Raw genomic sequence first — 24,011 nt, 5'->3', positions numbered from 1 at the left:
GCTTGGGTCGGGGGGGTCGCACTGTCAAGATGGCTGTAATTATTTCACTTTTGCTCAAATAAAACTCAATTTAAGATGCTTATTTTGGCTCTCAATTGCTTCTTCTCACATCCGCACATATGACTTCTGTGTTTTTGTCCACTCTCTCGCTCACTCTCCTGCGCTCTCGCTCTCAGTTGAACTCTCATTTAAAGGGTCAGTACATGCAACAGCATTGCAATAAGTCATTCTGCTCTTCGTACAAATATTTTAAGTCCATTCCAACTGCAGTCCTTGACCCGGTTAGGGACGATTACAAGGATGAGTGAAAACCCACACCAATCCTTGCTTAGTCGGTCCTTTTTTAAAGAACTTCTCGTCCTACGTCCCCAAAGTGGTCGTCCGTCCCGGAGGCAGAGTGGCCATCTCTGCTGATATAGTCAACCCCTCATACATCAAGACTAACCCCTGATTCCAGTAATTCACGCTAACAGGAAAAAGTTTACAATTGCCTTTAAATGCCAAAAATTGCAGTAACGATTTTTATCTACTAGACAAAGCTAGGGTGAGACTGAAGGATGCCCCACTTCAACGTAGATGTATAGCAACAAGTGCCGCCAAATCGCACTTTAGTAATATTTAGTATTAGACATGGCTTTGGGGGTTCACTGTATTAAGATTGTGCCCATTGTTCAATGCTAAAAAAAAAATAGGGTGTATTATTTATGGTATATTTGCATATAAAAGTAAAAGTTCCTGTATGTAATACGTGGATGTTTTTTTACATGTTTTACAGGGGGAACCTCAGTCCATGGCCATGATCTTCCAGCTTGTCACGGAAGCGTGTGAACAACTTGTTCACAGTATGAACTTTTTGAAAGCAGCACTATGATGATAGTATTAATAATGATGAACGATAATAATAATAATGTGCTGTGGCGCCTCAAGTTGAATTTCTTAAAAAAAATATGCTGCTGAAGTTGCACAAAATTAACCTTAAGCCCTCCTGGTCAGGTAATTATGTTTCGCATGCGTGCATGGATCAGCACACAAGTGTAAATCAGTGGCCTGGTGATGAAGTGCTGCATCCTCAAGGGAAAATACAATCAAATGTTTTTATGGGCATTCCGTTTTTTCTACACGCTCAGGGCTTCCGCTTACCTCGTCGCAACCACTTAAGTCGCTCTGCCCCTGTTGCCATGGTGAAAAAAGCTTTACTTGTTCACATGCAATGAAGGGGGCGGGGTTAGCAGTGTATCCTTTTCATGAGGCAAGGACCACCCTCTCAAAACATACTAATTCAAGCAAGGCTTAAACCCGATTTGTTCAGTAAGATTTTTGGCAAAAGGCTGTCACGGACATGTTATGAGTCCATCTGGGAGCTGTTTTAAATTTTGGAGGGAAAATGCATTATTTGACTCCTTTTTTATTGAAAAACTTTCTTTTTTAACCCAGAACAGGTTGCATTTGACACAAGAGGTTCCACTGTTATAGAATAATATTTAATCAGAACTCTTTTTCCACCTCCAACGTGAGCATGACTTGATGATTTGAATTTGTGTTTATTTGTCAGAGGAGGTGAGGAAGTTGGACTTGTTCATCGATGACATGAGTCGGAAACCAGCACCTGCGGAGGAGCCCGCAGGGCCGCCAGGGGAGCCGGGAATACCTGGGTCCAGGGGTCCACCGGGCTCCAGGGGCAACCAAGGGAATATTGGCCCCCGAGGGCGACCTGGCAGGCCAGGCTATCCTGGAGAACAAGGTCATTCTGTCCAAGATTTTCATTTCTGCTTCTTAGACTGTTCGGGATGTTAATGTCTGGATGTATATATTTTCCTGATCATTTGTCTCTACAGGAAAGTCAGGGTTGCCAGGTGAAAAAGGTGATGCCGGGGTTAATGTGCAGGGGCCCCCAGGGGTCAGAGGCCATGCAGGTACGGTTCCTATAAATATTCTCAATAAATAAATATCGACTCATCGTGGGGATGAGGACTGCTTGAGCAATTGATGCCACAATAAAAATATACAACTAATCAATAAGAGTTATCATTATAATAAGACAATAAAATCTGTCCATTTTCCAACAACTTGCAGTGCATATGTGTTGTACTCTGTATGCATCCACAGGTCCTCCGGGCGAGTCCAAGATTGGAACCTCGGGGCCCAAAGGAGGAAATGGAAAGCCAGGACCAGAGGGGATTCCCGGAACTCCAGGCCAGCCGGGTGAGATCGGCCCACCTGGAGTGTGTGACAACAGTGGAGGCTGCCACAGAGTTCCTCAGCAAACGGGTTAGCATTCACACCGCAAAGATAACATGAATTCACCTCCAGTTGTTCAGTCATCCCTCTATCTTCTATCGCCCTTCTCCTCATTAGAGTCAGGGCTGAAATAGACCCTATCCGATCTGACTTGGGGAGAGATTTGGGGTACACCCTAGACTGGTTACCGGCCAATCACTGGCCACATTCTGTCTAGACAAATACTCTCATTCATACTTTAGAGTCAACGGTGAATTTATCATGCATGGTTTTGGAACGTGAGAAGAAGTACCCGGAGAGAACACACACAAGCACAGGGAGAACATGCGTACTCCACACAGGAAGTTCTGAGTTGAGATTGGAACTCTTGAACCTCTGAAGTGTGTGAGACAAACGTGCTAACCACTAGTGCAACATGTTAAAAAAAAAGAAAAATAATATGTTCCATAGTAAAACTGGAATTCTGGGGAGGGAGCGTTATGTCACGTTGCATAAAAAAAAGTTCAGTTTGCTGGTTTACATTCTATACTTGTTGTTTTATCGCAATTTTCACCTTTCTGTTGTTTTAGCTCGATTGTATTAAGCCATCTGGTTGTAGACATACCTTTATAATAATGTGTTGTTCATAATACGTCTGTGTAGTTTACACCATACTCACTGGTGCTAAATTTGTCTGTGTCTGTGTGTCCCTCTCCAGAAGACAATTATTACGGCTAACAGCCTTGAGTGAACGTTTGAAATGTCAAGTGGTGATGACATCACAACAGTACGTCTGCTTACATTGGCATTGCTTCTGGAGTTCAGTGCATGGCAGTATTGTGCTTAAGCTGATGCAATGCTCCTGCGCATCAGTCATCGTAGGAGAAAGCCACATAGAAGAAGGAAGAGGAAGATATGCCTGTGATGTCACACTGTGAGGAACTGAGGAACCAGCGTTTTCCTAAGGATAAGATGTTATGTTAAGTGTTATTGTTATTTGGATTAGAGTTTCCAGCAACCGCTACAGTAAAATCTTCCCACTTGGATCCATTAGGTGCTGTTTTATAAGCCATATTCGCACTGATACCTTCTTTGTCTTATTATGTTTATATTGTCTTGCACTGTGTCATAGTTTAGACAGATGTCTTACATTTCTTTGCGTTTTATTTTACCTTCTAACCTAAACTGCCTCAAAAATAATGTTAATACATAATCCATGGTGTAAGGTTTATATTCTGATCCATGGTATAAATGACTGTGAGTATGTTGTGTATATGTAAATTGTGAATTATGTTGAGTGTATGCAGTTATTCATTTAAGAAAATATGTGTTCATTTCTTACTATTCTTGCTGATAATACACGTTCATTCAGCCATTGTCATTGTCAATTCATCATTTTGAGTTGTGTGTGTGCGTACGTGTTTGAAATTTGATCAGTAAACGTATATTGATTCAAATTTTAATCCAATTACTCCATATATACTGTGCTGTTGAAAGTTTTTTTGTGGAAATTTTCTAATAAATAGTTGTTTCTCGATTTTTATTTTTAAGAGCACACTGTCGGTTCTACTGTTTCCGCTTCTGGTTTGAAACCGAAATATTTCACAATAAGAGACAATAATATCCTTGGTGAGTACGGTTTGCTGAGCTTTCTCTAATTTGGCTGCTATTAATTACAAGTCTAAAAAGCTAAATTAATCGCGTAAATGTCACATTTTGACTAAACTAAATGTAAACTTCAAAACATTCCCCTTCATCATTACAGTAAATTACTTAGAAACTACTAAACCGGAAATAATTTGGCACTTTGTTCAGCATCGCTAACTTTAGCAGCGGTGAGCTACAGTTTATTGACCACGGACGTCGTTATGCCAGCCAGGAAGACTTCCCACTCAAAGCCAAACAACGGGGATAAATATTCGGTGTTGTTGCCCACCTATAACGAAAGGGAAAATCTCCCTTTGATTGTGTGGCTTTTGGTGAAATATTTCGATGAAAGGTGAGTTTAAAAAAAAACAGCAGCGCTGCTCGGCTCGGACTAGTTTAGTGCTCGGCGACTCTGTGTTTATGTGTCACTTAACGTTGCCTGGCCACTCGTTTTTGTTATTAAGTTTTTGCGTCGAGAATATTGTACTTTTACGTTGAATGTTAAGGTACTGCGGTTTGCCTGACTTTTCCCTCAGTGTCGCGTGCTTAACTTATATTTTCAGTGGTCACAAATACGAGATAATCGTCATTGACGACGGAAGCCCCGATGGGACCCTTAAGGTGGCGGAACAGCTCCAAACAATATATGGCAAGGACAAAATTGTAAGTTATTTTTGGATATTGTCTTATTGTGTTGCAGATAGGCATTTGGCGCGTGAATTGTCTTATTGTTTTGCAGATAGGCAAGTAGTATATTGATTATTTGTTTCCTCCCAATTAAGCTTCTTCGGCCAAGAGCAACGAAGTTAGGCCTGGGTGAGTTCAAAACCGGTTTGAAATTACAAAAAAAAAAAAGCATAATATTTACTTCACTTGATTTAAAGGACACCTGTTTCCCTTTCCCCCCCAAATATTAATAAAGGCACCGCTTATATCCACGGCATGAAGCAGGCCTCAGGAAATTTCATCTTCATCATGGATGCAGATCTCTCCCATCATGTAAGTGCAGCCTACTCAATGTGAAGTAGGAAATTATAGTTCACAATATGCTTTGTCTTTTTTTTCAGCCCAAATTCATCCCAGAATTCATTGCGTAAGTATTCATTTATTTTTTTGTTGCTTGACTCACTGATTTAATGTGCTCGTAACAATTTTCTTTATTGAAATTAATTGAAATGTCATTAATCCATTCATCCAAAGAGACCACCATTTTTTGTTTTATAGTGAAAAATTGCACTATACAGGGACGACAAGGCTCAAAGTAAGAAGATTCGCATGAGGAAATTGCTCCTCGAATGAAGTCAATGATTATCAAAATTACTTTTCAAAGAAAAAGTTATTTTGAGTCTTGTTTGAAATTTTGTAAAAGCAAAATAACACATAAAAACGAGCATGTAAAGAAATAAAGTGGTTTTATAGCGTATAGTCACTGTGCATACTGTATTTTAGAATGTGCGTGTTGGATTTGTGCCTTAAAGGGATGTGACTAGTGTGTGAAGTCAGCATGGCTAGTTAGTCTGCTTGTGAGCATCTGGGTGGTAGTTATGGCCTACATGCTAGGTGTTAGCATTTTATCCACTCATCATAATGCGGTCACAATCCTTGAGGTTAATTATAATTCTAAATTTTCTGCCATACTGTGTTTTTTTTATACACAGTTCTAACGTACCTGTTTTGTTCCTTTCCTCAGGAAGCAGAAGGAAGGCGATTACGATTTGGTGTCGGGTACACGATACAGAGGCAACGGCGGTGTCTATGGGTGGGACCTGCGCAGGAAACTCATCAGGTGACAAGATGAGAACATGCAGGGTGCCCAAGCAGGCCAAGCTGTCATTTAATTTTCTCTTTTCTGTCTCGCACTCAGCCGGGGCGCTAACTTTCTGACGCAAGTGCTGTTGAGGCCCGGTGCCTCCGACCTCACGGGAAGCTTCAGGTAAGCTTGAATGTGTCCAAAATAAAGTCACTGGACTTTCTTTACATGTACCTCAAATTAAACTTACTAGAGCTGTATTAAAAAAATGTTTCAGTGATAATAGTGCTTAGATTCATTTCATAACATTCATTTCAAAATATGTACATCATGAGGGTATACAGTAGCTTGCACTGTCATCATGAAAGATGTTCCTAATATTATGTGCATTTCCTCAAATGAATCCGTCACCGTTTCCAAACCTCTATTGATCTAAGGCACATATCCATTTGAAAAATCTCATGGAACACCACCAAACAAAAACATCAGAGGAATTGATATACATGCTGATTATGGGTAGTATCTTCTGCTATCCAGTGGAAGAGAATTTACTTGTTCTGCCTGTCGCTGGCGTAAATAGATCAACAAATATTCCTTATTTTTTTGCAAAGTCTGCAATTTCAGCCTGATTATGGGAAATTGGATAATTCCCTGCGACACGCCTGATGTGTTTGCTCTGTGTGTATATCAGATTGTACAAGAAGAAAGTCCTTGAGAGTCTGGTTGAGCGCTGCGTGTCCAAAGGTTACGTCTTTCAAATGGAGATGATTGTCCGAGCCAGACAGCTCAACTACACTGTTGGAGAGGTGAGTCATTCACATAAAACCCGGTCTGGGAAGCCTGGTTCAAAAATATGATACAATTGTTTATTATTATTATGAACACATGGACAAAATTGCTGGTATTTATTTGGAAGTGACTAGAGCAGTCACTAAGGAAACTTATTTTTGAATGGATGATAGGGTTGATTATTCCATCCAATAACGGAGTAATCAGATTTGCAGCAGTTTAATAATAATAATAATATTGCCTTTATTAGTCCCACAATGGGGAAATTCGAGATTCGAACCCAGGTCTCCTGGGGAGACTGGGTCCTGAACGCGGCGCCTTAGACCACTCGGCCATCCTGGAGATCTGATGGATGGCTGAATGGGTAACACAGGGAACACTGGTTCAAATTCCAGTCATGAACGATAATATCCAAGTGGGTCCCTTGGCAAGATGTTATACACCTTCTGATTTCTCAGCCACTAAAGCGTTCTGATTCATTTCATTACATGACTGCCATATCAACTTTCCACCAATAAAGGGTGTTATTAGACTGTGAAATGCTCATGACTAGTTGGATTGTGGTACAATGCAAACTGCAAATATCTATTTGGATGCTGGGCAAAAATTATTGTTGACTTATTTTTGTGGTCAACTTTTTCGACTTGCCAGCCCTAAAATTGACAGTAACTAACAAGACAAAAATGTGTATTATCTTAAACAAAGCTTTTTCGGCAGTTATCATTTCTGTAATTCAATGTCCCAATATTTTGGTCCAACCACTTAATGTGAACAAGCCTCTCAGATTTGAAGAATGCATTTTCCTGTCTGCATGACTTTTCCCACAGAAGTTCAATTCAATTTAGATCAGAACGCTTCAGAATAGTTCAATGTTTTCTTCTTAGTTATTTTTAGGTAGTTCAGCTGTGAGCTTTGTCGGGTCGTCATTCTGTTGGAGGACCCATCACCTGCAGCTGAGACCAAGCTTTCTGACAGCAAGCAGTATGCATCACATTTCTTTCTCGAACGTCTTGTCTTGAGATTTCCTTTTATTCAAGACACCTGGATTTTGCAAAGCACCCCCAGGACATAATCAGGCATCTTCTATGTTTTACAGCAAGTATGGTGTTCTTTTCTTTAATGATAACTTTCCATTAATTTCCCTACCAATGATGATGCCAAATATGTATTGTGACCGGGAGGGTTGGTAGTGAATGAGTTAAAGAGAGAACTATCCACAATGGTCAATGACATAGACTGGAATTTGCCAACATGCATATGAACCACTCTCAATGGTTCTTGTAAAATATGCTTTGGACAGATGTAAAATAAGTGGAACCATTGGCAGGTTTTACCAGTTCTATGTTTACAGTTAGAAAAATGAAGCATACAGAGAAAAGAATACTGCACCTACTGTGAAACGTGAAGAATGCTAGATTATGTTTTGGGGTTGCTCTGCACTGTCTGACACAGTGTGCTGCCTAGTGTCAGAAAGCTTCGTCGTGGACACGCAGCAGCCTCAGCTTCCTTGGGGTTATTATTGACCTCCGGTTTGCAAGAGATGTTCAAATTGGGCAGCTCTCGAGACAAAAAGAGGGCAACAACACATTATGCTATCATGAATGAATTATGCTAAATATGTTGCAGCCGTGGTTTAGAACGTTGGTGAGGGGCGTGGCCTTAGTCAAAGAAAAGGCAGAGATGGATGGGTGAGAAGAGTTCAGTGAGGCTACTTTCAAATCTTGCTAACAGTTTGGGAAACTGAAACTCCCCCTTTGAAGGTAATTGATTTAAAAAAAAAAAATGTACTATCAAAAATTATTTCACTGTAAAAAAATTAGTTGGAATAGACTCAATCAACCAAATGTATTAGTCATTATTGTAAAATGAAAAAAGTTACAATCGTTCTCCAACATTTTTGTCCCACATTGACCAAAGTTAGTTTTTTTAACCACATCATTGTCTTAATACTTAGAGAAAAAAACTCATGTTGGCTCAACTTCTCATAAGTTATTATTAGAGTACTGCATTAAGATCGGATTTATTTTTTACCCCAATTTTTTCATTAGTTTTTATTTTTTTTGCCTGAAATTACATGAAATGCTATCTGACCCAAGGTGTGTTTATAGTTGTCAACAAACGGCTGAAACCTGAAACCCCTAGAGGTTTTTTTTTTGTTTTGTTTTTTTTACTAAATTGTGGAATATGGTGACTGATTTGACTCCTCTTTTAGGTTCCCATCTCGTTTGTGGATCGAGTCTACGGCGAGTCCAAACTGGGAGGGAATGAGATTGTGTCTTTTGCAAAAGGCCTGCTCACCCTTTTCTTCACGACATGATCACTTCATGCATGCAATATTGTATATCGATGGCCCGCGAGAGCCATACATTGAGGATATGAATGTTTCCCCGCCCTTGATTTAAGCGAATGATGAGAGCATGCCCTTGAGTGAATCGATTAGCTTAAAGATGGAGACCATTTTGTGTTGTACATTCATATTCCTCCTCCTCTGTGGACTTTGCACAAAGTGTCTACGCTCTATCATGATTCCTGAGGCACACAATTTTAGGCAAAAGTACTGCTGGATGTCAGAACGGATGCGCCATCAACGATTTTAGCAAAACCCCAATTATGTCCAATGAGAATGTGTTACAAATACAAGGATTCTTCTAAGGCACCATTAAGTTGTGTTTGAGTCTAATTGTGCCAGATGTGATGCAAGCAATTTAATCAATTTTGTTTTTTATGGGTTATTACAGTATGCTGACTGTTATGCCCTCCTATGTGGGAAAGAGGGGCCACTGTCCCAAATGCACTTTTCAACTATTTAATGAAGTCCGGGCGCCATACAACAAATTCTGTCAGCCACAGCACGCACCCAGACATTCATATGTAAACTGTACATGCCACGTGCCACCCTACCAGCCTCCGTCTCTTAAAAGTACATGCATATACTGTATTTTCAAGACAATTTATGGTTGCATTTTTTTTTTTTTTATCAAATACAGTTATCTGTTTTAAAAAGTGTGTTTTAATAAGTCTTGTGTTTAAAACATGCGGAAGGGGTTTTCTATGGTCTCGTGGAATTTTCACTCATTGGTCTGGAACATATCCTCGAAACGTATTGTGCATTTATTTTCACGATTTATAACAGTTTGCAGGTGTTTTAACATAACTGTGACATGCTTTCATCAAACTACTCCAAGAATTAATAATTAATTAGTGGTATATTTTACAGCATGTGTACACATCAAAATTCACATTATCCTATCTCCCGTTAAACCTTCTGGTCTTGTTTGATTTTACATGTCTATTTTTGGCCCTGTACGGGCATGGCCACTAATTTAAAATGGGTTTTTGTTTGTTTTTTCTTCTTTTTGCAGCATACTTCTGACATTCGTTCTTGTCCATCTATCCATTTTCTATTGCACTTGTCCTCATTAGGGCCAGGGGTGAGCCGTAGTGCCAATCCCAGATGACTTTGGGCAAGCGGTGTGGTAATCCCCCGGGCCCCTTGACTAGCGACCAGGCAAGACAACCGCTAAGACTCTCATTCAAATCTATAACCAATTTACAGGCTTCATTTAATGTACATGCTTTTGGAGTGTAAGAGGAAACTGGAGAAAATTGATAAAAAACCATGCAAGCATCAGAACTTGCAACCACCATTCAAGGGGAGAAGAACCTGGATTCAAACGGATAACCTCAGAAAAGTGGGAAGAATGTGCCGCCATTCTGTCCGCATCATTAGTGTAAAATATCTTTATTAATATTTTTTTCTGGTTAAGATGTCACTTACAGAATGTTCAGGTTGTAAAACAACTAACACTTCCCCTAACAAAGCCAAATGGGACAGTTTGCTGTGAACAATATGTTTATTTGAAGAGGCGATGCTAGAAATTGCACAAAGATTGTCAGAAAAAAAATCCTACTCTTAAGTTTCATGACATCTACATGAACAGCTCAAATAGTCTCAAAATACAAAGGACACAAATGGTCAACATAGGTCACAGTAAAAACACCACTAATGAGTATGTGATATTTGATATATTTGCCCGTACTATATAATTATGATTTATTTTCTAAAGAGTAAATTAGTGATTGATTCTAAAATGTGTTTTTATTATGACAGCGGTAGCCACGGAGATTTAGTAGCTCTAGTGCGCATGAGCAATTCGGAAGACGCCCCATCGAAGGGGACGCCCGCTGTTGGCCAAAATGGCGCAACTGCACTGGAGCTCACTTGTTTGTTTATAAAGGACGCTCACGGTCAACGCTGTGGGCTCAAACAACTACAGGAGCAGTGTAATGTCAACAAACTTGATGATGAATAAGTATTGGCGTATGAAAAACGTCGACTTTTAAATCGCCGCGCGCGAGAGACAATCCGGCCGCTGTATGCTAATTAGACACATACGTCACGTCCGTTCTTTTATTTGCGCCATTTTGGATGGGGGCACTTTCTCGGTTGGATGTGTATTGTCTGTCAAGAGAAGAATGGGACGGGGAAGCGTGTCGTTGTTTACATAGACACGCTGTCCCGAGCTTAATAGACATGATTAGAGATTTCTTTTTCGTTTCCCTCAACATGTGTCCGCCGTTGCTGAGCTTTAATTTGTCACATAAGGCAAGGAGCGTCTGGGTTCCTGTTTGCTGAGCAGAGGAAGGAGGAGGAGGAGAGCCCGTGTCGGTGAGGGAGACCAACGGTGGAGTGGCTGACTGACTGATTCGACTCTTTCCTACTTCGGAACTCACCTGTACGGATATCGGCGACCGAACGTGGTTCGGGGGGAGTAGTGGAAGGGTCGCCCCATCGCTTCGGTCTTCCCCACCGGGGTGACGCTGTCTACTCCAAACGCCAGGCGCGGATGTAAGAGCAGGTAAACTTGGGTGTCACGATGACATAGTTTGTCGTTAGCAGCAAATGTCACCCGGCTACAATGTAGGAAACGCTAAAAATATGTTTATTGTTTGGAAATGAAGGCGTGACCAAAAGATAAGAATGATTTGTCATGAAAAGTAACGGGAAGGAAGAGTCCTTTTATCGGATAAGCGGTACAGTCCAGCTGTCGTCGCCTTTCGAGACCCTTGTTTTGGGTTAGCTTAGCATGCTATGCTAGTCTCGCCAGCGCGCTGCTAGGGCACTCTTTGTCAAACAGTAGCAGCTTTCCTGTTCTGTCACTCAAATAATGTGCTGAAATGGGCACATCAAACTTCCCTTCTGGTGTAAATTACACTACAAGAGAAACGTGGAGGTTGAAAGTGGGCTCTGTTTGTTTACCGGACACCGTTTCCATCTCTTGTTTTTTCTTTTCTTTTTTGGGGGGGACGAGGGGGTGGTGCATGTTAACTGGTTTCCAGGTGACACTTAAACCATCATGTTTTGGATGCGAAAATGGAAGGGACGATGTCCGTGTCATCCGAATTTCGCCCTTTTTATCATTAATACAGCGATGCACTGGTGTCAACCAGGCTTCATCTGAGCATCCCAACTTTGAAAGGTGGGTGTTGGCATGATGTCACATACAATTTAGGGGTGTAGACTAGATAGCGGGGTTCATGTCCCGTTTGGTGGACCATCAAGGTTTTTTCCAGGCCCTCATGTTGGGTATCCATCGAGGTGGATTTCTTCCAGCCTCCTCTCCCTCCCTCTCGCCCTCCCTTCCCTCCCACTCAGCCTTGGCTTCTCTCTCTTTCTCTCTTGCTCCCTCTCTACTGTTCTTCCTCCCAGCCATCCCCCCTCCCCCTAGTTTCTCTCACCCGTTTCCATTTTCTCCCTCTGCTTCTGCTCGCCCTCACCCTCTCTCCCCCTCCCTCCCCCATTCCTTTTGAGCCAGTCTGTCCGACCTCCCCCATCCCATCCCCCCCTCTGCTTCCGTAGCTCGCTCACTCGCTCCCTCCCTCCTCATCCTCTCAGCTACCCACCCTTCCTCACCCCCCAGAGCCCATCCTCTCCCACACCCTCCCTCCCTCTTCTCCCTCTTCTGATTACTCCTTCTCTCCCTCCACTGCAGACATATTGTAGAAGCTGCCGCTGACTCAATAGGAGGCGCCATTCTGTGATGGTGTTGGGAGGCAGAGAGAGAAGGGAAGGGAGAGCAGGCAGAAGAAAAGTCAGGCATTATGTAATGGATCTCCTCGCTAGCGCCATCTACATGTAATGGTAGTAGATAACAAAGTAAGGCTGCAAGGGGCTTTGTAAATGGAAAACACCTGGGTGTTTAGCTGTCTTGTTGTTTACTGTTTTACCTTGGGCCAGCAGATGTAGAGAAACCTCTTAAGTCATAGACCCCCCCACCCCAGAGGCTGTATAATTGCAAATTCAAAATTGTTAGGAAAAAAATCATTTTGGATGAAATGCGTCACAACAACTCAAGGCAGGGAACGTCGAAGGATTGAATCAGTGTGCAAGGACTCTCATTAAAAGTAGTGAGAATACGGCATTATCAAACCAGAGGTTGTCAAAGTTAAGTTAGTTTTCAATGTTGCCAACTTTTCCGACGGCTCTATCGACTTTTTCCCCAAAAAACGACTATTGATTTAATTCCCGCTCATTCCCATAATTTTCATGTTGTTTTCTGTATGACTAGAAAGAACTCTGGTGGAAGGTCGTCATGGAAGCTGACACACCGAACTTGGCTTAAAAAGGAAGTTGACCCCAAAAACAAATATGTGTTTATGGAATATGAGTTAAACAGTTAGATCCACCTGTTTTTGTACAATTCAGGGAGTGGCCATTTTGCCACTTTTTGCCATCTGAAAATGACATTACACACCATCAAAAATTATTTAAAATTATTATATATGTTGAGAAAGATCGATTATTAACAATGGCAGCACGGAATGTCCTTTGAGTGAATGAGTTTGTGTTTTCTATAATATCTTATTTTGCAGATCCAATCAATAATGTCAATGATTGAGCTGCAAATTATGACATTACTACAGATGACAGATTTTCCATAAAATTCAATATATCTGTCAAACCAATCCAGCCGATCAGATTTCTGTTGTCTATTTTTGACCCGAGGGATATGCTTCCAAGCTGCGAATATTAGTTGAGGTCACCTTTACTTACCCGTACCACACTACATGAGAAAAAATCACGAGAGAGCTAAATAGGTGTGAATTACTCCTCCGCAAACAGATAAACAGGCCAGTCGAACCAGGTCATTTGATGGCTTTTTGCAAAGATCATGCCTTTTGACGAAAAGACACAAAGCGCTTATTTTCACATGATCTCCAAAGAAGAAGATAATTTTGTTGTTTTTATTTAAGTTCATGCTGGGAAAAAAACTGTTTCAAAGCTTGTGTGGTATCAGGAGAAATAAAACAAATCCCACAAAGAAAAAAGAAACAAGCCACAAAACTTGTTTTGATTAATGTTTTAGTCATTTGCAGTTTCAAAAGCAAAGGAGAAGAAAATCAATTACAATTTGGAAACTGGATTTTTGTGTTGAAATCCGGGGAAGATTTTAATTTTCAATCATCTCTCTCAAGATGATTGTTTCTGCAATTGAGACAAGTGGCTAGTACATCTGCCTCACGGTTCTGAGGTTGTTGTTTGGAATCTCGGCTCTGGCCTTGCAGTGTGGAGTTTGCATGTTCTCTTTGTAGTAGTGCATGTTGGGTTCATTGACCAATCTAAATAGTCCATATGTGTGAGTGTGATTGCTTGTTTGTCTATTTGTACCCTGTGATTGACTGTCAACTAGGTCATTGTGTACCGCACCCTTTGTGCAAAGTCAGCCGGTATAGGCTTGTGCTCACCTGTGAGCCTGAACAGGAAACATGATAACAAATGAATGGATGCTGGTAAAAGTGTGGATCAAATAATATCTTATTACTTTTTGCCATTATGGACCCAATGATGATGTAATCAGGATGCGCATGTATTGTTGCCGCATATGTTAATATGTACACTACCCCACTAACTGTAAAGGTTCGTGAATGTTTCTTTACAAAACTAACGTTGCCAGATGGAAAGCAACTTTCTGATCTTTATGGGATTACAGAGTGGGTGGAAGATGTTACAAAGTGGCCCGGTGTTAATCTTTATATAGTGGAGAAACCTGGTGTTTACTGGAGAGAAAACAGTGGGCCCTGCTTGGGCCATCGTCAACAAAAAGGAGAACTATAAACTCACTGCTAACTCTACTTGCATGGCAGGGTGAGTAACATAGCAAGCTAGACTGCTAGTTTGTTTTGTTGCTTGTTATATTATTTAAAAGGAAACTAAAAATGAGTCAAATTGTCGTGACGGCAATCTTGGTCCAACTGCATTTTAGCATTTTAAATTGTTGGTGTGGCGGCACGGTGGACGACTGGTGAGGACAATGGCCTCACAGTGCAGAGGTCGTGGGTTTGATCCGACTCCGGCCTTCCTGTGTGGAGTTTGCATGTTCTCCCTGTGCCTGCGTGGGTTTCCTCCGGGTACTCCGGTTTCCTCCCACATTCCAAAAACATGCATGGCAGGTTGATTGGACACTCTAAATTGGCCATAGGTATGAGTGTGAGTGTGGATGGTTGTTCGTCTATGTGTGCCCTGCGATTGGCTGGCAACCAGTTCAGGGTGTACCCCGCCTACTGCCCGATGATAGCTGGGATAGGCTCCAGCGACCCTTGTGAGAAGTGGTACGGATAATGAATGGATGGATTGTTGGTGTTCTACGTTACCTAGATAAAAACGGCAAAGGTAAATATCACAAACAATAATGGTAACAAAATCAAATCTTAAATTATATTGAAATAGGTTGCACCAAATCTCTGTACTGAATGAGTTTGCTACCAATTATAAGCTTGCACTAGAAACATTTACCTTGTCATGATTCCACAATTCCTGACCGCATTTCTAGACGAGGTTAAGTTAAACCAAATGGTCCTCGGTCCAGTCTGCGTTTTAATAACTTACAGCAACAGGCTGTTTCTGAAATGACCTGCTTCCTCTTGGATCTGAGAAAAAATGGCACTCCTTTCCACCCCGATTCCTACACCTGTATTCACAACTGCAAGGCATGTTGATATTGTTGAAACCATTCAAAAACCCTGACAATGCCACATACACGTCTCCCATCGTTTTGACCCAGTGATGCACGCGCAGCTTTCGATGACGTAGCATGAAAATGGGCCTATAAGGCTTGGGCTCACCTGTGATCCTGAACAGGAAACATGTTTGTGATAACAAATGGATGGATTCCTGTCAAGTTGGCTAGTGACCTACTGTGAACTGTGCATGTGTCTGTTGGCCTGGCTGGTGTGAGACAGTAAATGAGTAGTGAAATGAAATGCAGCATATATTGTCAATGGTGTCTGCGCCCATTGTTGTGAGAAGACAAAAGGCGACGCTTGATGTTAGATAAAAATGTTTTTTGTAACGCTGGCTTCTGTTTGAAACAAAGTCAGCGTTGAAGTACATGAAGTAGAATTATCAACATTGGCCGGGACGCTTCAAAGCCCAAATCAGATTTTTCATTGGATTACAACAGCATATTTAAGTGGTTTATTATTGTATTGCGCCAAGATAATTTTGCGGTTGTCTCATAAGTCAAAGGGTCATCACTGCAACACAGATTTTGGCAGATTTGTGCTCTCTCATGTTTGTATGTCTCCTGCCCACGCTGACCAGGCCGTGTTTAGTTCAACAGACAGCAAAAAAAAAAATCTAGCTATTAATTTGTCATAAATGTTCATTAACATACTTGCAACAGAGCCTAACAATATGCTATCTTATTGCTCAATTACAATGGAAAAAGCCTTAAATGGGTTACTGGAAATTAGTGTCACTATTGTTGGCACCTTAAACCAACTCTTGTCACCTTGTGACCCACATTTTTCTATAGCTACAAAGTCACAACCTACTTTTGTAGACTTTAACAATAAAGAGCATGTTTTGTTTAAAAATACCCTCTCGAACCTCATGTATATATATTTTTTCAAACACATTTTCTAATGAGTTTGATGTACCGCTTAGAGCATATTGCTCGCCTTGACCTCAAGGCTGAGACTTTCCAAAGACAGTGGCTGAGCCGCACCGTGCTTGTTTACAAAGAGAACTAGTGACTAAAGCGTAAGGCCACTACAATACCTGCCGCTTACCTATTTTTTTTAATGGTATAGAGTCCAACAATGTTTGTGTCTTTTCAAACCAGGCCACCAGAATGTTTCAGCTCCCCGTCAACAATCTGGGCAGTCTACGCAAAGCTCGGAAAAATGTCAAGAGGGCCCTGGGAGACATTGGATTGGAGTACTGCAGAGATCACCTCGAGGTGAGCATGTGGATCTTTGAGTCTTTTATTTACTTCTGTGTGGATTGACATGGAATACTCTACCTAAAAATACATACTTTATAAACTGGTGTGATGTTTCCGTAGCATTATTTCATGCGGATATTTAGGAGTAGTTCTCATACTGGCCCATGTTTGCTAAATAATGAGGATCATTAAGGAGAAAAGTAGCATGTCCATTATGATCTCTGCAGGAAATGCACATTCAGCACCAGGGGGCCTAGCCTAGTTGTAGACTGCACACAATCATGCTGCTAGGTCACTAAATTGCTTTTATATTATCAGCTTTAAAATTATATAATAATCTCTGACCCACCCTTGACCTTTATACAGCTTATTCACTGTTTATGACGGTACAGACATACAAAGATTTGGGGTTACGACCCGTGTGCAATGAACTAGTATGACCAGTGGTCATTATGCGGTAGGACTGGGCGATCACGGGAAAAACAATAATCACAATTATTTTGTTTGATATTCACATCACAATTAACTATGATATTGCCATCACAATTAACTACAATTATCCCTTGATTTCAAAACCCAGTATTTATTGAGCTACCAAAACTTAACCTTAAAATCTTCGGTAACTAATAGGAACAACCAGAAAATAAATTAAGTACGAGTAAAATACTAATATATTAAAATTATATCAATGAAAAACACTAAATACAAAAAATAAATTTAAAAAAAAAGGCTGATCCAGCTAGGAACTCCATGACGTCTTGGATGCAGTGTGGTGCGGCGCATGTGTAAAGATACATCGATAAAGAGAGTAGTCAAAGAAAGTCGCGCTTGAGCTTCATTAATATAACTTTCTCAGATTTAGGAAGAATTTATTCCTGGGCGTATTGCTATATTAGCTGCCTGTACGTATCCAACAGTGTTGAAACTTAATAAATTGACTGCTACTTTGATTTGTCAAGCATACTGTACTTTAGCTAGCTAACGAGCCAGCCAGCTGACAGTGTTATGAGCGTAAACAAACAACCAAAGATTTCCAATAGGAAATATGGACGATTGTGACATTTGGCAGCGCATAAACTCCAACTGACGTGTCAAATTAACATGTCCAAAGCATGCTCAGGGATGGCAGAAAGCCAATGCGTCACACGTTTGCTGCAAGCGGGATTCAGGGTGCTTTCAAAACACAGGTATTTGCATACACACACCGCACTGTTCAGCATTTTTCGTCATTTATCATTTCTGAGCAGCAGAAGCCAAAATTGAAAATGTTTGAATTTCGATTAATTGGACAGCCATAGTGACAGGTGTCCTGAACTGATTTTTGGTGAGAGGCTGAGTATATCCTGGACTGGATGCCGGCCAATCACAGGGCACATATAGACAAACATAAACACACACACATTCTTACACTATTGTGGTAAAATGAGACGGCACACTTGGGTGCAACCAGCAGAGACAGTATCGGTGTAGTCCAAAGAAGAATAACATGGAAGTGTACACATGGATGCAGGCTACTCTTTTGGCTACTGTTACTGCAACACGACAAGATTTCACAATTGTGGCGAAAAGACTGTATCTTTTACACATAAAGGTACAAATGTACAACATACAATATGCACAGTGATGGCTGTTCAAAGATGAACACAAAGGTGTTGTTCAACACTGCTCATCATGACGGCTCTTAAAAAGCAGACAGATGTTAAAGCTTGACTTGATCTTAAACTGACTTGATAAATGTGCAAAATGTCTTGTTTCTATCCACAGGACTTTAAAGCATATACCCCCCCAGAAGTGTATATAAAGCACACTTCTTGGGAAGATGTGTGCATGTGGGAGCCATCGCATACCAAAGTCCAGGTGTGTAGATATTTAGTGGTTGTCACCAAAACATAGAAATGTCTATTTTTTTTTTTGTAAAATAAACTATGACCCTCTTTGAATGTTTCCCAGGACTACAGATCCAAACCTTTCTGCTGCTCCGGCTGCCTCTTCTCATCCAAATACTTCTCAGCGTACAAGAGCCACTTCCGCAATGTCCACAGCGAAGACTTTGAGAACAACATCCTGCTTAACTGCCCCTACTGCACATACAACGGGAACAAAAAGAGCCTGGAGACGCACATCAAACTTTTCCACATGCCCAGCAACAACACCATACGCCAGGGTCACGGCGCCATGCTGGCCGGGGCTAGTGGTCTCATGTTGAAGGATGGCCTCCTAAAGAGGCCAGGGGATAGCATGGAACAGGCTGTATACTACTGTAAGAAGTGCACCTACCGGGACCCTTTGTACAATGTGGTGCGAAAGCACATCTACAGGGAACACTTCCAGCAGGTAGCTCAGCCTTACATTGCAAAACCAGGAGAGAAGACAAACACTCCAAATGGCGGAACCACGGCAAAAGCGGAGGGTATCAACGCAAACAGTGCCACTAGTCACCAGATCCATTGCAAGAAGTGTCTATTTGTCCCAAGGACCTATGAGGCACTTGTTCAACATGTCATCGAGGACCACGAGAGGATCGGCTACCAGGTGACTGCCATGATTGGCCACACCAGCGTGATCATCCCCCGGCCTAAACCCATTCTTCCGATGCCCCCGAAAACTCACGGAGACAAGACCATCATCGGGATGGGTCCGAAGGGGGCCGTCATGGCCACCACCAGGCCGTCGGCTTCTCAGCAGCTGGCCCGAGTTGCCAACGTATCAAAGCCGAGCTTCGGTTCTCAAAGTCTCCTCACTGGTAATAAACTTGAGTCAGTAGGCTTAAAGATTGGGACCAACCAACCCTTGTTTTTCGCAGGCCAACTGGCGAAAGCCACCTTGCCAGGAAACACCCAGGTTTCTCTGCAGCAGCACTTGGCAAAACACCACTTTCCCGGAGGCGGCCTGCGAAGCCCGGTGGTGGTCAGCACCGCGTCCTCCCTGAAGTCCAACCCCCTGGGTTCGCGGGTTCAGGCGGCGGCCACCACTTTCGCATCAATCACAGCCAAGAAAAGTGGTTCTTCTGTCCTGAGCACGTCTTACACCCAGAAGTGGAAAATCTGCACCATTTGCAATGAGCTCTTCCCAGAAAACGTGTACAGTTCTCACTTTGAGAAAGAGCATAAAGCTGAGAAGGTTCCCGCCGTGGCCAACTACATCATGAAGATTCACAACTTCACCAGCAAGTGTCTCTACTGCAACCGCTATCTCCCCAGTGACACCTTGTTAAACCACATGCTCATACACGGCTTGTCCTGCTCGCACTGCCGCGCGACCTTCAATGACGTGGAGAAGATGGTGGCTCACATGCGTCTGTCGCACCCAAACGAGCCGGTGGGCCCTCGTACCGACTCCCCCCTGACTTTCGATCTCACCTTGCAGCAGGGTAACCCAAAGAACGTTCAGTTGATTGTGACCACCTACAACATGAAAGATGCCCCAGAAGAGTCGGTGGCTTTTCATGCCCATAACAACACCCCCGTGTCGTCTTCCCTGTCCACTTCCCTGCTGTCGCCCAAGCGGTTATTGTCTCATCACCCACCTAAATTTCACTCCGGTGTACCTGACAGTGTGCCTGTCAAGAATGTCCCACAAACGTCTGTACCGTACAAGAGGGATGTCGGGAAGACCCTCTGTCCGCTTTGCTTTTCCATCCTCAAGGGACCCATCTCGGACTCGCTGGCCCACCATTTAAGAGACAAGCACCAAGTCATTCAGACTGTCCACCCGGTAGAGAAGAAACTGACCTACAAGTGTATTCACTGTCTTGGTGTGTACACAAGTAACATGACTGCCTCCACCATCACCTTACACTTAGTGCACTGTCGAGGTGTAGGCAAGTCCCACAATGGGCAGGATAAGTCCGCTCATTCCTCCCGAATTAGTCAGGGACAGGGCAGCGCCCTGAAACGAACCGCCTTCGATAGCGCCGATATTAGTGCACCAAAAAGGAAGAGGCGAGGACCTCCGGGGGAGAGAGCACACCCGAGAGATGTGAACGGTTCATTTGACGAAAACCCAGACGAGCCCGTTGCCCTTGCGCTAGACCCCAAAGGACTTGAAAATGAGTCGTACGAAACGAGAAAGGCATTTCTCACTCGCTACTTCAACCAAGCGCCATACGCCACGCAGCGAGAGGTAGAGAAGCTAGCGGCCGGTCTTTGGTTGTGGAAGTCGGACATCTCCGGCCACTTTGTCAACACGCGCAGGAAATGCACGCAGGAATGCGAAAGTCAGAACCCCGGCGTCTTACTCGGATTCAGCATGCACGAGCTCAGCGAAGTGAGCCACGGGTTGTCTTTGGACGCGGTTGGCGGCACGTGCCAGAGCCAGCCAAGCCGCAGGCGCACGTCCAGGACGCGCTTGGGCCTGTCTGAACGAGCCCTCCAAAGGCGCAAGGAGTCGGTCGCTGCGAATGGCGACGCCGCGATCGTCAAGGGTTTTACCCCCCAACTCAACATCAGCAGAGACCAAACCGAGACAATCAACAGCATCCCGCTGCAAAAAAAGCCCGCCGAGCCCATCGCCATCGACTCCGACAGTGAAGAGGACGTCCGGCGAGAGTCGTCACAAGTGCTTTGTGAACCTCAAGGAGCCGAGGAGAGAACGGCGCTCACGGCGGGGGCCAAAGTTGCATCAGACCAACAAGACGTGTTCGAGGACGAGGATGACGACGACGACGACGATGATGATGACGACGATGAGGATGAAGGGGTGCACTTTGAAAACGGCTTTGGGCCCACCGAGGCACCCAAAGGAAGGGATGCGCTGCCCATCATTATTCCCAAATTCATACCCTCGTCGGCTCGGCGCAGTGGCGACGGAGCACAGCTGGGTAAGCAGCAGCAGGTCTGACTACTAGCCTGACGCTGGCCATGGTTTTAAGACCTGCAGCGCCACATCAACAAATCTGCCTCACCTGGACCCAAGGATCACACGAAAAGGAACTCCAAACAAGCCATCCAACTACATTGCGATTGACTCGACAGCACTGGACAATGTGCAAAGTTCAAAGAGTACACCGTGAGGTTTTAGCAAACTAGGAATAACAACTATTTTGGCTTCTGTCAAACAAAAGGCTTCAACATTGATTTCGCCACTGGATTTGTAAACATGACCAGATAATCCATCTTGTTTTTTTTTTTAACCCACATTGTTTTTTTCTGGGAAGTTGTAAATTTGTACAGTCTTTCACACGTTTGGCCAGATGTTGCCGTACATCTCTTGGATATTTGCTATCATGTCTAAGGTAGACATCAGTATGCTTCATGATAGGTGTTGCTTTGGTGGCTGGTCTTTTCTTATGTTAATTTTATTTTTTAACTAAAAGTATTTTTTCTTTTGCAAAATAAGATATGAATAAATAATTCAGTTAAATTGGTCATTTTATTTTTTGGGGGACAGAGCTGTTCTCATTGGAGCAGATGAGAGTATTTTTGCAGCTCTTTAGCCACGACCGCAGTCGACTTGCTGTTTTTAGAGTTACCTGTTATCTTCGCCCCTCCCCCACTCACACACAAAACTGATAACTGGATGGTAACCATCACGTTTTTAAAAAAATATATATTTACCTCATGTTTCTTTAATTCATGTGTGTTTGTTTTACACAAGTTTATTTTCCACTTGCGCATTTAAAAATAAAGTGCTGTGAATGTTTCACACAGAAATGTTGGCCAAACCAGATTGATGTGTCTGCCAAACAGTACTATCACACAGTCCTCTGAATTTTATTTACTGTCACTCGATCACTTAATACGCACATTTAAAAATTTAAATATGTGAACGTTTCAAGACTGTGCATCATGGTTTAACCCCACACATGATGAGGAAAAACAATCTGTAAGTGTCGGTGCTGTGTGTGTGTGTGTGTGTGTAGTGTACTCGTTGACCAACCGCACACCACACACAATGACATCTTTCATGGACAATCACAATCTCCTCAAACTCGCATCTTATAGTGTCAAGAATGACCTGTGAGATAAAAGAATGTGCACAGGACATCCAGACAGCTAGAAAATAAAATTAAATTTCTGTGTCTGACAGCAGCGCAGACTTAAGGTCACTTCCTCATGCATATTTTTGAAGAGGGCTGCTGCTTTCCAAAACACTGGACCAAAACAACAATGTCATGTCTCAAGAGGTAAAATCATGAAGTAGAACTAAGGCCTAGGTGACTTAAGTGGAGGTGGAGGTTCTTATTTGATCCCATCCTTTGCTCTCCCACACCCTGGAGAGGAAGACAAAATGGAGGGGAAGAGAGGTCTCCTTGACTGGCTAGTGCGTGTTGCTATGCTGTTGTAAGGAGCGAGAGGAGGAGGAGAAGGAGAGGCAGACGGGCGAGAGGGGGGGAGGGAGAGGAGGCCTCTTCTGCAGTGCTGTGTGCAGAAGGAGCGCTGAACAGGCCTTCCATGGGGGAGGGAAAGTGGGAGAGGAGAGGGACCGTTGGGGGAGGGGAACGGGGGAGTCACAGGAAGGTGAGAGGAGGGAGGGGGTGAGGCAGAGGAGGGGCTGATAGAGAAGGGGTGAGGATGAGCGATGAGGAGTGGTTGTGGGAGCGTGGCGCCCCCTGTTGCCGAATAACGCTCATAGGCCTTCTGTACGGACTTCATGTGAGGCCACTTCTTTTGACCCCCAGATGACCCACACGTATGCACACTTAGAAACTGATTATCACGAGGGTTGGATTTGAGGATCATGATGGCTGCAGGAATAGACAAGAGGCCTCTCTCTGCAGTGAAGGTTGATGACTGGGTGAAATGAGAGCGGGAACTGGACCGACCACAAAAATAAACTCAAAATATTAATATTATTAAGGTACTACGTTTGTCCTGCATATTATTCCAAATCCATAAAAAATATTAGGCCTCCGCATTCTGTATCGGGCAGTGAAAAACCCAGTGTAAATGCGACTAAGACATATCTGCCATCTAGAGGTGATTGGTGATATTACAACGTCAAAATACAGTCAACCCCACATATATGCAGTTTGATACCTGTGGATTTGCATATTTGCATATTTTTCTCCCTAATATTCACATTTTTGATTTTTCCAGTTTTTAAATTTTGGTGGAAAACCTCGACTTCGATCGACAAAGAATTTGTAGGGGGTGTTGTAATGAATCAAGGGGGCCACGCAGAACCAAAGGGATGCCAGTTAATCCCATCCTTGACCTAGATGACTTTATCAAGCTCAGGAAATGAGTGAATGTTCTCAAATTCAAATTTTTTGTTGATGATTAACATTAATAATATTACAAATCTTTGCACGACACGAATGTGGAGGACCTCGTGACTGGGTTTGCCTTGGGTCCTCAAATGACTAAACGCACCCCAGGTCCCTCTGATGGGAACTAAAAATACACGTAGAATGCCAACTTGTCCACCAGATGTCACTATAC

General features: G+C 42.8%; 3 protein-coding genes across 4 annotated transcripts; all 3 read left to right on the top strand.

The window, feature by feature from the left end:
* Positions 1-779: 779 nt before the first annotated feature.
* Positions 780-3,592, top strand: LOC148339982 (uncharacterized). The gene is made up of 5 exons (XM_088290172.1): positions 780-842; positions 1,553-1,741; positions 1,836-1,913; positions 2,107-2,268; positions 2,936-3,592. The coding sequence occupies exons 1-5, from the start codon at positions 791-793 to the stop codon at positions 2,953-2,955; spliced, it is 501 nt and encodes a 166-aa protein (XP_088146298.1). The 5' UTR covers positions 780-790; the 3' UTR covers positions 2,956-3,592.
* Positions 3,593-3,860: 268 nt separating this feature from the next.
* On the top strand, positions 3,861-9,062 carry dpm1 (dolichyl-phosphate mannosyltransferase subunit 1, catalytic). The gene is made up of 9 exons (XM_088292044.1): positions 3,861-4,216; positions 4,428-4,527; positions 4,647-4,680; positions 4,787-4,863; positions 4,932-4,957; positions 5,555-5,650; positions 5,729-5,797; positions 6,306-6,420; positions 8,616-9,062. The coding sequence occupies exons 1-9, from the start codon at positions 4,086-4,088 to the stop codon at positions 8,718-8,720; spliced, it is 753 nt and encodes a 250-aa protein (XP_088148170.1). The 5' UTR covers positions 3,861-4,085; the 3' UTR covers positions 8,721-9,062.
* A 1,543-nt stretch (positions 9,063-10,605) lies between these two features.
* Positions 10,606-22,280, top strand: adnpb (activity dependent neuroprotector homeobox b). Of its 2 annotated transcripts, XM_088289539.1 has the most exons (5): positions 10,606-11,262; positions 16,528-16,644; positions 18,394-18,486; positions 18,580-19,372; positions 19,433-22,280. In XM_088289539.1, exons 2-5 carry the CDS (start codon positions 16,537-16,539, stop codon positions 21,466-21,468), a joined length of 3,030 nt encoding a protein of 1,009 aa, XP_088145665.1. In that variant the 5' UTR covers positions 10,606-11,262; positions 16,528-16,536; the 3' UTR covers positions 21,469-22,280. The 2 variants fall into 2 exon arrangements, with proteins under 2 accessions (XP_088145665.1, XP_088145664.1); XM_088289538.1 differs by having other exon boundaries at positions 10,607-11,262; positions 18,580-22,280.
* The last annotated feature ends 1,731 nt before the right edge of the window (positions 22,281-24,011 follow it).

Source organism: Idiotropiscis lumnitzeri, chromosome 3 (genome assembly GCF_059441095.1).
Source record: "Idiotropiscis lumnitzeri isolate Australia: NSW breed Sydney's pygmy pipehorse chromosome 3, RoL_Ilum_1.0, whole genome shotgun sequence".
In the NCBI taxonomy this organism is placed as follows: Eukaryota; Metazoa; Chordata; class Actinopteri; order Syngnathiformes; family Syngnathidae; genus Idiotropiscis; species Idiotropiscis lumnitzeri.
Note: the sequence above shows the minus strand (reverse complement) of the source record. Positions and strands in the feature narration are given on the sequence as shown.